Genomic DNA, 15,168 nt, shown 5'->3' with positions numbered 1-15,168 from the left:
GAAGACGTCGGCTTCGGTGGTCATATTTTCATTTCCACTGTTTTCTTTACTGCTTCAAGTTTGTGCACGCCACTGATTCTAAAAAAAATTTAAAAAAAAAGTCTTGGAGAATTAAAATCAATGAGAACTCACCTTTGATGACGACTCCCATCAATTGTAGGATGTTCTGGTGGTTGAATGTTGACATAATGCTCACTTCTTGGTCGAAATCTGCCTCGTGACCCTCTTTCAGCGTTTTCACCGCAACTGCCACAGTTTCTCCAGAGCCTGTGTTATAGAAACCTGCAACGGGAGATTTAAATAATATATCTGTCTCTTCAATTTGTGACGGTTTACTAAATCACCAAATAAAGGATGATAATCATCACATTTTTTAGTGATGCATGATTTATCGAGATAAATAGACACTATTGCTATTGTGATTAAGGATGCAACAGATAGTGATTTTTCGAATATACAGGTTGAATATTTAGCCAAATACCAAATATTAGGAAACCAAAAAAAGTAAAATTAAAAATAATAATAGGCCGAAAAGTACTAAATATTAATAAATTAAAAAAGCAATAAGTATTAATAAATTAAAAAAGTAATAAACATTGATAAATATTTTTTATATATGAATAAGTTTAATCATTATTGAAAAATAATCAAAACTTAGCTTTATTAGTGGTAGGGGTAAAGAGAGAAAAAAAATTTATTACAGAAATATTTCAGGTAATAAAAATAATTAAGATAAATAAAACACTGGCGAAAAGATAATGAAAAAATTGTTAAGTTGAAAAAAAGAATAGAGGAATATAAAAAATACATATATATCCTCTTCAAATAAAACTTCAAAGGTAAAAACTATTTTTTCCGGGAAAAAGCATCTATAAAACCCTTACAGAGATTTAGTCTATCAGAAACACCTTTAAAAAATGCCGCGAGCTATCATAAAAACTTCTACAAAAAAAGATTATGTACAAAAGCGAAACAGAAAAAAAAATAAAAAGCGATCTTCATTTTTGAAAGAAAAGTTTAAAGCTAAGCATCTCGCTTTTCCAATTTTCCGCATTTTCAGGAAGGAAAAAAAAAAAAAAAAAAANAAAAAAAAAAAAAAAAAAAAAAAAAAAAAAAGGAATTCGAGTGTCAGAGAAAGCATTTTAATTTCCACGTCATAATAAAAACCTCAGTAAAAACAAAAGAAATTTTAAAAAAAGAAGAAAAAGTTACTTAGAAACTGAAACAAAAATCATTCTTAATTTTAAAACAAACTAAAAATAACGTACAGGTTTTAGTGTTTTTCAACTTCAAAATCGGAACGGTATTACAGCGTAGATTTTACTTTGCAATTGTGTAGAAGAACATTTTTAGTGTAGTGAAACACTCAGATCCTAAAGTGGAAGCGTTTATTTCAATTTAGATAATACAATTTTATTAGAATTTTGATACTGAATTAACCCGAAGTTGCCGTCTAAATTCAACTTGCTCGTGAAATCTAAGCTTCTTTTTCTTTTTTATTCTTCATGTTATGTATCTTATTTAAAATATAACCCTCCCTATTGCTCTGCAATATATTAGATTAATAGCAATTACTGATTTAAATGTATTGGGAACTTAAAGTAAGTTTTATTTATTTTCTTATTGAAAAATCCCCTCAGTGGGCTGATCGTTAAGACACGGTTCCCAGCAGATCACTGAAGTCAAGCATCACTGACTGCAGTCAGTGTGCGGGTCGGTGACCACTTGGATCAACCTGAGTAGGGACCGAGGGTGTGCAGTATTGGTTCTCGTTAAACTGTGCCACCGTAAAGTGCTCGACTTCGCGTGCAGGTCGTCGGGCTACCGAAGCGAGGGTGCCATTCCCTCTGCAGAGGATCAAAATTTTGATGGCATGTCTTCGAATCATATTCAGGGATGTTTCCCAGACCGTCGCCAATAGCCCATTGTGCAGCTCTAGTGCGACGTAAATGAACTACAACTACAACAACTATTGAAAAATCAATGATCAATTCAGAGTACAAAAACCTCCATGTTTATTGCAAATATTAACTTAACTTATATTAACTTAACTTATATTTTAAGGCAGTATGAACTCTTAGTTTCATTTTTATTGTGATTAAGAACAATTGGAATTTAATTTGTATTCAGAAATTCAGGTCGATATCAAATGTCTAAGTAAGTCTATATATGTGAATAATGTTATATTAATGAACCTCAGAAGGAATTAAACAAACTATTTGATAGGGAAATGTTTACATTTTTATGAATCTATAAAAATGTGTATTTATTTTTAATTTATTTTCAAGAGAATTTGGCGGCAAACGGTCGACGGCCATCTTAGAAAACCTGTCTTTAAACAGAATATTAAAAGGCTAATTACCCAAACAGTACAAAATAAGTGTGGGGAATTAAATATAGATTTCGTTAATAGAAAACCAGGGAGGGAAATAAAATTGAAGCATTATCTCTTTTTTTCTCTCAACAGACAGTGAGCAACGTTTAAAATTGAAAGCTTATTTACTACAATTGGCTAAAATGTCACTTACATACATACGCTCATTGATTCAACTCAAAAACTAATCTATTCTTTGAAAGAATACATTGATGCACAAGCATTTATGATGAAAATTAACCCCAGTGAACTTTGAATCGAGGTTGCATTTTCCCAATCACTAGAGGCAATAACAGCTCAAGTCAAGTCTTTTATATTTTAATTATGTAAAACGATGTATACCGAAGAGCCATTACATTATGACCACCCTCCATCTATAACAATGGGCTCACCCAGGTTTTCATAGTTTCTTTCCCAGGAACAATGTTTTCATGGGGCACATTAGGACCCATAATCCTCATAGAACAATCCCTGACGTCTGTAAGCTACTTGAACATAGTTGCAGACCAGGTTCACCCCTTCATGGCCACAGTTTTTCCTGCGGAGGATGGTGTTTAATAACAGGATAATGCACTATGTCATAAGGGTCGAATTGTCATGGACTGGTTCGAGGAACATTCCAGTGACTTTCAAGTCATGTCTTGGCCCCCAATTTCACCTGACCTTAATTCAATAGAGCATTTGTGGTCCTACTTGGAAAACCAAATTCGTGCTGCCACGCTACCGCCTCACAATGTGAGGGAATTGCAGGACCAGTTGGCGAGTGCTTGGTACCAGATACCTCAGACTACCTATCAGCACCTTGTGGAATCAATGCCACGGCGGGTGCTAGCAGTTTTGAGGGCTAAAGGTGGTCCTACATGTTATTAGCAGGATGGTCATAATGCAATGGCTCTTCGGTGTATATAATTGTAAAGAATCAACTAACATACTTTATAAATCGGACAAAAATCTGAATATTTAAATTTCACTTTTTGGCTTTCACCTAGAAGAAGCGTTCTAAAAACGCTTGGGAATTTTGAATGACACTGTATAATTTGCATAAGAAGCGGCATTAAAATTTGAGATTTTGTTTTGTTTTTTTAAAATATTTGCAAGCCGCGATGCAGAAAAGGGGCATATCAAAACAATACATTTTTTGTTAAATTTTAAGTTTAGCTGTTTGTTAACGTGAGGATTTTTTATAATAGTGGAAAAAAACGTCTGCCAAGTGATTTTAGAATATAACTGGAAGCTTGGTGAGCAGATCGAATGGTGAACAGACGAATTTTCCGATTGAATTGAGTAGCAAAGAAACAATTGAATACCTTTGTATACTTTGCTGAAAAATCCCTCGCCGATTTCTTCAACAAGTGTTACGTTCTCTGGTGATATCTCAATGTTTTTAATGGAGGTGGAATAGTAATTGGGATTGGTGATGTATTGTTGCATAGTTTTTCTTAAAGAATTCCTTCTTCGTCTCCGCCTTCTCCACAAGAAAATCCCAGCTCCAATGAGAAGGGAAAAGACCACGAAAGAGGAGGCCAGCACAAGTCTCAACCACAACTGAAATACAAACAAAAGTGTTTATGCCTATCTAATTTCATTGATTCTTAACATTTTTAATCTAAGCCAACGACGAGAAAGAAAAATTCTGAAACTCGTAAATAAATTTTAGTACTGTGCCAGTGCTGGGAGTAGAGCATTAACATTTCTTTCTCATTCTGACCGGCGCATGCACTGCCTTTCGAGAAAAAGAAAAAGCTGCGTATTATTTAAATGTGTAACTTAATTTTTTCTTAGTTTAATTACTGATGACTTTACGCAATCCAGTCGGCCGAAGAGTCTCCGTGTAGTAAATGGTGACTGATGCACGTTAAATCTGCTGGGTCACAAAGTCCTCCATGTTCCCATAACACATTATACCTCTGGGGGTACTGAATTGGAGATGGATCGTTCTCTGGTTCAGGTCAAAATTGCAATCTGTTGTTGTTGACGTATGCCTGTTTAGGCAGAGGGGTGCGATTGTTCTTTTGTTTTCCAGTAGCGCGATCTATGGCCAAGAATTCGACTTCTGTCACACCATACGTCGCACCCGTTTATAGGGCGAACCCATTCATACATCCATTCAATCATCCACAGATCGTAATTTTGACCTGAATCAGAGAATGATCGTATCTCCAATTCAGTACCCCCCAGAGGTATTGATTTGTAATGGGAACATGGGGGACTTTTGCGACTCGACAGATTTAACGTGCATCAGTCACTTTACCACACGGTCTTCGGCCGGCGGGGTTCGAACCCACGAACTGTTGAACATAGGCCCAGCGCCTAACCGACCAGACTATCCCGGCCTTCATTGCAATCTGTGGATGAATGAATGGATGAATGAATGGGACCTCCCTATAAACGTGTGGGACGTAAGGGTGTGGCAGATTATATATCGTGATGCATCGTCAGTTTTGCATCGCGGTATAGCGATGTAAAACTTGTAAGGCACTTCCGAGCTTGTAAGGCGCAGAAAGTCAGATTTCTATCAAAACTTCATACTCAGATTGATTTAAATCAATTTATAAATTTGAAGATATATATGTTTTGCTTAATAAAGATATTAAATAAATTGACTACAATGTACAAATCTTACTTAAAATATTTATTGAAATGTTTGTTTAGAAATTCATAATACGCGTAAAACAAAGTGTTAAAAACTTTTTTAAAGCGTTTTTTACAAATTAATATTTTCTTGTACTATTATGCATAAATAATTACTTAATTATTAAGTTCGATCGTAATGTTCAATTTCTAAATGAAACGTTTACAATTATTTGTATGTTTAAAACAAAGTGATAAATAAATTTTAGAAAAAAAAAACGCTTTTAAAACACTATTTTTTATTATTATCATTTCAGTTATTATAGTTCTATTATAGTTCATTTACGTCACACTAGAGCTGCACAATGGGCTATGGGCGACGGTCTGGGAAACATCCCGGAGGATGATCCGAAGATATGCCATCACAATTTTAATCCTCTGCAGATGGGATGGCACCCCCTCTTCGGTAGCTCGACGACCTGCACGCGAAGTCGAGCACTTTACGGTAGAACAGTTTAACGAGGACCAATACCGCGCACCCTCGGTCCCTACGCAGACTGAACCAAGATAAAGAAATTTAGAAAATTCAAGTTTTGTGTTATTAAAACAATAACAACAACTGTTACATATTACGAAACAAATTTAGTTAACTTACTAAAAATTCCAGATTACAAATTGTTTCCTCCAGAGTATAATGCCAACTGTCCGTTGTAATTAAAGTTTACAAATTCAAAATCGATCTGGAGTCGGACGACTACGCCACTGTTTATGTTCGTTCGAGCAGTTTTCTGTGAGTCATATCATTCTTAACATGGACGGAAATGAAATTTGTTACAAGGTTGCACTTCGTTTTTCATATATGTTGTCAGTAATTTAAAAGACATTTTGAAACACATACGGAATGATGATAATTTTTTAAAATATAATAGCACAAAAATGAAAAGGGAACTTGGGTACATTTGTCGAGAGCCGCAAATAATCCTTCAAAGAGTCGCATGTGGCTTGCGAGCCGCAGGTTGCCCCCCCCTGTTATATACATTATTTATCATATTTATTAAAATAAATGATTTTTAATAATGATCATCGTCAATTTTATATACATTATTTATCATATTTATTAAAATAAATGATTTTTAATAATGATCATCGTTTGCTATTAATAACACAGGTAAGATTTTCATTTATTTATTCCTTTTGTTTTCTGCTACTGAGATTTTTTAATAAATTTTTGATACTTTCGTATCACTGTAATACGATTTTTAAAAAAAATCTGCAGCCTTATGAGCAAAATTAATTTGAAATCCCTAGAGAGTCTAGGCTCCTTAGAAATCCCCACACTTTATCTTAAGATCAAGTGTTTGTATTAATACAATACAAATTTGTTCCCTAGTGTAATAACCTGATTTATTTCTTTACTCGTAACTGTATTTCCCTTCTTTCGTGCTTGAATCACACAGTGTTTCAGTAGGCAACAACTATTCTTTTAATCAATTCACAAAACCTTTATTTCGTTTTTAAGAGCAGCTGTAACCATGGAAATTTGAGGATGGAAATAAAACTTTCGTGAATAGTTTCAAGGTAGCGTTTGAAAATCACGACGCGTTTTAAATGAATTTTGAAATATTGAATAAAACGACTCCACAGGGAATAAGCTCTTAATATTCATTCTCCAGTTTTAGCTAACAACAGCATCAGCTTAATTATTTGACTTTGTTATTCTAAACTTGAAGATAGATGAATACATTTAAGGACATTTAAATAACTAATAATTACATGTTCTAAGCTACTGTACTAGTAAAATATTGATTCATTCTATTAAATAAATAGAAGTCAGTGGAAAAGTGATGCACTATAAACAATCTCCTTACGTTTGTATACATTTTAAGACTGATTTTTCTCAAGTTCACCAAAATGCAATCTAACACGTGTTCTTGCAAATTATTCATTTATGGAATATTTCTAGGTAATGTGATTATTGGTATTTTGAGACATTGAGAAATAATACATTATAATGTTGTTGCTATCAGGGAAAAAAGATACTAGTGTATCATGTGATCCCGTTGGGGGAATTCTTTTACAAATTTACAGAATATAGTAACTGCCACTAATAAAATTACTGGATTATAAAATTAGACATTTTTTTTCAAAAGTCAAATCTGTAAGAACAGAATCGTTGCTACATCAAAACATACCGTACTTTAATAAAATCGTTACCATCGTTTTATAAAATCAAAATCAAAATGAGAAAAATGTTTCAAAATGAGAAGGAAAAAAAATATTTTTTTTTCTTCTAAAATTTTGAATTTTCTTTCTTCCAAAGTTCTGAAAGAAATTTAACATATAGATAATAAACTCCAGTTTGCCATTCATGAATAGAAGAAGCAAAGTTATAAGCATAAATTATTTTTGGGGGTTGAAATTGCAGTGTTAGAGCTGAAAAGGAAACAGTGAGGAAAGTTGTAAAAGAATTCAAAAGAAAGCTGCTTATGAAGTAAGAAAAGTTATTGAATGCTTCATCATCATTCAATGTCAATGATCATTACTTATTCATTAACCCACGGAGTTAAAAAAATGAAGTAACTACTGAAGAATTGAATAAGAATTCAAAAGTAAATTAACGAATGAAAGCCTCAGTGAGATAAAAGCCATTTCAGAAAAAAAAGCTATCTATTCAGTTAATTATTTCATTAAAAATAGAAAAGTTGAGCCAGCATATCGATAAATTAGTTTCTGTTTACGATTCTGTATTTTGAATTAGATTCTTTTTATGTTCCAGAACGATGTTAGTATGATCTAGTAATTGAGGGTACGGTTTAATTTCAATTTGGGAGTGACTGCATGCTTGAACGGAAAGATTTGAATATCGATGATTAATTCGAAATGTATTCGAACTTATCTTTGACATTCCATGCAATACTGTAAGTTATAAAAACTTTTGTAAACTTTCGAACCATGCTTAATTTGAAATTTAAGTTTCTGCTAATCGAACAATATATCGAAATTCTTCTAATCGAATTCTGCTAACATTTTCAAATTCTACTGTGAATGTTAAAAAAATGTCAAGTGTAAATAACAAATGAAGTGTGTGCATTAATAAAATTAAATTTCTTAGTATTCGTAAGTATCTCTTAGTGTATTTGTAAAATTAAACTTTGAAACTACCTTTTTCTCTAATTATTGATATATTGGTTAGTAAAACCAGCCGCTTTGAAGAGTCTAATTAAAACGAACGTCATTTTGAAAATCAGGGAGCACTGGTAAATAACATGCAAGCTTAATAGTGAAATATTCGGGAAAAATACATTCAAAATGCTTGATTCTCTCCTTTGTAATGTTTATAAGACTTACTTTTATTTGTCAAATTTCATTATAACTCATTTCCATAAACTAGTTAAAAGACAGAAAATCCAAATCTTAAAAAAACTTGAGATTTAACTACTTTCAAATGTTATGAAAGTACATGAAGGCGAGGGATATGTACAACGCTTATGTAAGAAGCAAAAACATCTTTTATTCAATCTTTTTGAAATGCAAAAAGGAAAAAGCAAAATTATCCAAAAATAACACTTAAAAAATGTCAAGTTAGAAATAAGAATTAAATTTGGGATAAAATTACTTCAAGTAGTTACAAAATCTTACAAAATAAATTCAAACGTAAATTTTGTTGCATGTGCAGTGTAGTCAAATTAAGTGCAACATTTACCAAACGCATGCATTCAAAATAACAACCTTGACACATTGGGATTTGCTTATGAAATATCAAGTGACCAAAAATTAAAACACCCGAAAATTCGGTAACGAGTTTTACGCCATTTTGAAAAAAAAAAAAAAAGTAGGATATATTAGATTTTTCTAAGATCAATAAAACTATAACCCTAGATTACCTAGTTATTATTACCTGGATCTGCGTGTCAAGGGCTTTAAATAAAAGAGCTACTACATGTAAACTATTAGGCCTAGGGCATTCATATTTTTATCAATGTTATCAATTAGAATAAATCATTTATTTTCTAAGCAGAACACTAAAAAGCGTAGCAATTCTATTTCGCGCTTTGATTGGTTTTTTAAATCATCGCACTTTCACGTTACTCAAGCTCATGTTAAAGATCACAAAAGAACGTAAAAGCACGTTTTCCTCATACTACATATTAAAATAATTTCTTCCCTTGATAAACTAGATCAGTATTTCCTAAATGGGGTTCCATGGAACTCTAGTGTTATGTGGAAGAATTAAAGGGTTTTCGATCATTTGTCTTAACCAACAACTTTTGAAACTTTTAATTATAGTTGGATCCAATTAGCAATCCATTATTTATTTCATATTTTGTTTTCTCTTGTGAAATTATTTAAAGTAAATTGCCAATTAAAATGGAATTGATAATTTTTTAAATACACACAATTTTTCAAAGAATAATACATTGAATAAATTAGGAAAAGATCATGCATACATAAAAAATTTTAGTATTATTCTCATCGCGCTTTTCAAATGAAAATGAAAATAACCAAATTTGTTAATATAGAATAATATTTCCACGGGAAAGATTTCTGACGATTACAGCAGTTCTTTTTCGTTTTGATTAAAAAGAGAAGAAAAAAAACGTAATTTTGCTTTTTTTTTATTTATACTACACCATTACACCAAACTTACACCAAAAACAAATTTATAACTAGACTAGATGCATCTCGACTTCGAATTTAACGGTTCGGACATAAAAAGTAACTTAAGATTATTTCTCATTCCTCTTATTGAATGTTTTTAAAATTAAATCTTTTATTTGTAAATACATTAGCAATTGTATTTTTTATTTTATTTTACAACCGTCGTTGAAGAGCCGACCAAATTTTTGGGTTTATGACTACTAATGTTCAACACCGTAGCCTTGTAACCAATCCAGAAGACAAGGGAATTCTTGAATCAAGTATTGGGAGAAATTTGCCTTCGTGGAAGACTTTGTTGATGGAACTAATCCGAATTTGTGCTACGTAGGGAAGAAAACCACGAAAACCTCCCACGGCTAGCTTGAAGATAAGGGGTGTCTAACCCAGCATTTTCCGAGTGCGAACCAGGTGCGGAATTTGTATCAACCAGCCATCCCTGGGATTAAAACTTTCATCTCATTGGAAAGCGAGTGCTCTAACCCTTGAGCTACCACGACTCCAAATGTATTTATTGTCATTGTATTATCTATAATGTTGGGTTTCCGCCGAAAGAAGATTAATTATTTAAGTTTCCATTGCCGAAAAAGCAACCGCCGAACTAAATAACTATGCTGATTTATATCGCCTGCCCAATAAGCATTTCAAACTACTTAGCTGTATGAATTAGTTAAATAAAATGCACTAAATATGTGTAAGTTTGCAAACCTCATTGCCTCCTTGTGGTGTCAGCATATCTTTCAATTGATGAGAGCCGAAGGAACCCTCACTTTGCAAATCAGTAGTTGAGTAACTCGCAGAACTCACAGGAGTAGAATCTAAAGAAGGAACTCAATAAGTAAACCGTCGTTGGCTAATCAGACTGAAAGCAAAACAGATGACTGGAAAATTAGACATATTCATATTTTTAAAAAAAGGTCACTTCACGAAAATGGTGTTTACATGATGTCTGTATTTCACACTCTTCTTAGAATGTTCGCAAACACGATTACATAAGTTGAATTTAAATTAGATATCGTAAATTGAATATTTATTACTTGAAGTGTTTTACATAGTGTGCGCAAAGTCTCGTTACAATTTCAAGGCTTCATTTAAAGCAAATGAGATGACATTTATTATGCAAATTCATAAAATCTTAGATGCATATTTTGAGTATTTTTTTTCATCAACTAAAAACATCCATTAACTACCAGAACCTCATAAAAGCGATAATCCGTTCCTCTCCATCAATTTAAGAGAAAAAAATTTTGCGTCTTTTTGATAAATTTCTGCTTTTAACCAACCGAATATTGAAACTGTCAAATTACGTTAGATATAGGATTGCTAACGCTACCTAAAATTTAGTAAGAGTAACACCACACTTCTCTTTAAATAAGCAAATTAAAATGTATGTTTTGTTCTCTGAGTAGTTCTCTGACTACAAAATTATATAAACCTGTGGCGTAACTACCACTACAAATATTAAATACCAAATCACTAGTATATAAGACATGTTAACTTGATTCTATCAAAAGGTACCTTTTGATAGATGAAGGTTGACATAGTCGATTATCAAAATCCCCACAAACCTAAAGAGTTACCGCTAAAGCTCGCTATTAATCTGCAGATTAATTGGGGTAATCCGTTAAAGGTCGGAATCAAGTGTTTTTCGCAATCAATCTTACATAACGTCGTTTAACGAAAAAGATAGAGCAAATGCAAATAAAAATGTACGTGAATCACTTGTTTAGCGTGGCGCTAAACAGACGGCGGATATTTGTTATATTGCTCATTTTATTTTATAACCGGCGTTGAAAAGCCGACTCAATTCTGCAGTTGCGACTATCAATATTTAACTCCGTAGTTCTGTAATTTTGAACCTAATCCAGAAGACAAGAGAACTTCGGGATCAAGTATTGGAACAAACTAGCCTTCGTGGAGGACTTGTCGATGAACCTATGCATTTGCGTTACATGGTAACTCAAATTCAACAATAATCACTCAAAATTAATGGATTAGGATAATTTTATTCAAGCATCGTGGTTCAGTGGTAAATGTAAAACTGAAACTGAGGAAGTGCAGAAAAAATAATAATAAATTGTTTGCACTCAGCGCCATCTGGTGTTATAAATCTTGATAGCAAAATTATTATTAACACCTCCCACTTGAACTCCTCCGAGTTCACTAAAATTTTAAACATAAAAATAAGACAATTATAAAAAATAACATTTAAATGCAAATAATTTTGAAATGCAATGTAAATATTCACTTGAAAGAAGTAAAAAAAAAAAATATATAAACTATTAAAGTTTATCATTGTTCATTTCAGTCATTGAGTTCTAAAGGATAAATAAGTTGTACTGGGCGTTTACATTCGCCGTTGGATTCGAGAATAAGGCAAGATCTTACAAGTCCATCACGCCCTTGAAATACTTTTGTTATAATACCTATGTCCCATAATAGTTTTGGTTTTGTGGTGCCTTCCATCATAACCACATCTCCCACTTTCAAACATTTTGTTAAGTTAGGAGAAGTTAAGTTGCGTGCAGATCTCAAATTAAACAAATAGCGCTCCTTCCAGTGCTTCCATAAATTAGCCAATAATGTAGCTTGGTATTCTTTTCTTTTTATAAGAATATCTTTGGTGGATTCTCTATGGATGGTTTCTATGAAATGGGCTGGATATTCTGCCTTTTCTTTACCAGGGGTTAAAAACTGTGATGGGGTAAGAATTTCCGGTCCTCCAATTTCGTTAGTGACGTAGGACAAGGGTTGAAGATTAACGATGGTTTATATTTCAGTCAATATAGTGGTCATCTCTTCAAAATTTAAAAGAGCGTTTCGAAGTATTTTCTTTAGAGGCTCTTTGACACTTTTTACCAATCTTTCATAAATCCTCCCCACCAAGGGGCAAGTTGGACGATGAATTTCCAGGATATTCTTTTAGCAGCAAGAAAGTTTTTGAATTCGAAATTTTCCGAAATATCAAATAATCTCTGAAGCTCTTTGTCAGTACATTTAAAAGTCTTGGCGTTGTCGGAGTAGATTGCATGACAACTACCTCTTCTAGAGAGAAATCTTCTGAATGCGAGCAGAAAAGTCGAAGTAGACATGTCTGTGACTAATTCAAGATGTATTGCTCTCATGACTGCGCATGTGAACAAGGCTATATATGATTTCTTTATTCAAAATCAATTCCGCATACAGTAAAAGTAGGAGTTTCACTAATTCGATCTTTTGGAAGCAGTCCAGTCATTTGGGCAGAAGGTTTGGCTGTGTATCTGCGACAAATGAAACATTTCGAGACAACCTTTTTCACTAATTGTCTTCTTTTAGGTACCCAAAATCTTCTCCGAATTTGTACTAGAGTGCTTTCTACTCCAGAATGAAATACATTTTCGTGTTCTCGCTTGACAAGCAACTCTGCAAATTTAGACTGTTTTGGTATGATTATAGGCTTTTTCTCATCAAAAGAATAATCTCCTTCATCCAATCTTCCTGTGATTCTCAGGATACCTTTTTCATTAAGATAAGGAGCTAAATTGAAAATAGTAGAAGAAGCTGGAATAGACAAACTAGATTGGAGAGCTCGTATCTCACTTTCAAAGAATTTTGCTTGAGTAAGCTTTACTAGAATATCTTCAGCATTTCGAAGCTCTTCTGCAGTCAAAGTGTCCATATTCGGCTTAACTTTCTTTAAACAGTTCAAATATCGCTTTACACACGCCATGATTCTAACAACTTTTTCGAGGCTGCTAAAGTTAGCGATATTTATCAACTCAAGTTCTTCCCAATCTACACATTTCATAACGGTGACTTCTTTTTTACAATACTCAATTTGTTCATCATTTTCTTTGAATTCTGGCCACATTTCGGTCGGAAGGGACAACCAAGATGGCCCCTTCCACCAAATGTCGGAATTCTTTAATATACTCATGGAAGCACCTCTACTAATAAGATCGGCAGGATTGTCAATTCCGGGGCAGTGGAACCAGTCCTTAGGTTGAGTAATCTCTTGAATTTCTTCCAATCGGTTACGCACAAATTGTTTAAAACGAATGGCAGGAGTTTTTATCCAACAACACACAATAGAGGAATCGCACCAAAAGAAACTGTCACACGGAATTTTTATGGCTCTAGTAATAGTTCGAAATAATCTAGCAGAGAGGAGGGCACCTAGTAGCTCAAGTCTTGGTAATGTAATCATTTTGAGGGACGCAATTCTACTTTTAGCTGAAACAAAACATGTAGAAATATGCCCATCACTAGTTTCTGATCTGATAAATGCAACTGTACCATAACCCTTTAAGCTGGCGTCAGAGAAGATATGTAACTGTGAACTTATAATTACTTTGTTACCGGCTTCGAAAAAATAATAACGCGGTATTTTCAAATCATTAAGTTCACCGAATTGTTTACATATATCGCGCCATTGACTTTCCATATCTAAGGGTAGGTCTTGGTCCCACTCCAATCCGCTTTTCAAAATGTTTTGAACTAGAGATTTTAGGAGCATTGTAAAGGGTCCCAAAAATCCTACTGGATCAAAAATACGCCCAATGATTTTCAAAATAAATCGTTTTGTTATTTGCCCTGTGTCTATCAATTTTAACAGATATTCTGACTCAAAGTAAAATACATCTCTTTTAGGATCCTAACAGACTCCCAAAACTTTAAATGGAAAGCCCGATTGACCTAACGATTCCTTTTCATTCTGAGCATCTATACCTGCATTCTTCCATAATTCACGTAATTTTTTATCATTTGTTTGAAATTTTCTCAATACCGTGCCCGCATCCCGAAATATTTCAACACAATCCGAACTCATTTGAAATGCTGTATCTGTACTGTCACTCCCCCCTATTACGTCATCGACATATACCCTTTCATTTAGAAATTCATAGGCAAGAGGCTTTGATTTTGCAAACTTTTTAATATGCTCTTTAATAGTTGCCGCTAAGAGAAAAGGGCTACAGTTGATACCAAATAGTACGCGGCAAAATCTATAAACTACTGTAGACGAATCATCATCGGGGTCATCTGACCAAAGAAATCTTGTGACATCTCGATCTTCTGCATTAATCCCTATTTGTAAGAAAGCTTGCCGAACGTCCCCTATAAAAGCAATCTTGTTTTCCCGAAACGCTAGCATAAGTTCATATATATCAGGGTATAAATTTGGCCCAATATACAAACAGTCGTTAAGGAACTATTCATTTTTTTATACGCGGATACTATCCTTAATTTGCTAGTTAGTTTATCGTTTCTTATAACTGCCCTATGAGGTAAATAACATTGTTTATGAGTTTGGGGATCAGTGTTTTTAACTTTCTCAATTATCCCTTCATTTTCGTAAGTTTTTATAACTTGTTTATGTTCTTCAAACAAGGATTTATCATTTTTAAATCTCCTTTTTAATTTGTCAAACCTCTCTGAAGCCAGCTCAAAGTTATCATTTAACAAATGTTTTGTATTAGATCTCCAGAGAAGTCGTACATTATACCTATCATTTTCAAAATGCAAATCAGAATTAAAACCTTTTAACAATTCACTTTTATTATCAACATTTTCTTCGTTCATAGTATTTA

At 33.2% G+C, this 15,168-nt stretch overlaps 2 protein-coding genes across 2 annotated transcripts in view; one reads left to right on the top strand and one right to left on the bottom strand.

The window, feature by feature from the left end:
* The window catches only part of LOC107436171 (cobalamin trafficking protein CblD), a 43,517-nt gene that overhangs the window by 7,566 nt on the left and 20,783 nt on the right, over nt 1-15,168 (top strand). The window lies entirely within an intron of this gene.
* On the bottom strand, nt 47-10,440 carry LOC122272759 (ephrin type-A receptor 2-like). Its single transcript, XM_043056744.2, has 4 exons — nt 10,310-10,440; nt 3,682-3,919; nt 133-282; nt 47-78 (listed from the first exon to the last, which is right to left on the bottom strand). Exons 1-4 carry the CDS (start codon nt 10,334-10,336, stop codon nt 47-49), a joined length of 447 nt encoding a protein of 148 aa, XP_042912678.2. The 5' UTR covers nt 10,337-10,440.

Source organism: Parasteatoda tepidariorum, chromosome 7 (genome assembly GCF_043381705.1).
Source record: "Parasteatoda tepidariorum isolate YZ-2023 chromosome 7, CAS_Ptep_4.0, whole genome shotgun sequence".
Lineage (NCBI taxonomy): Eukaryota > Metazoa > Arthropoda > Arachnida > Araneae > Theridiidae > Parasteatoda > Parasteatoda tepidariorum.
The sequence above is the reverse complement of the archived record's forward strand: the minus strand, read 5'-3'. Positions and strand labels throughout refer to the sequence as shown.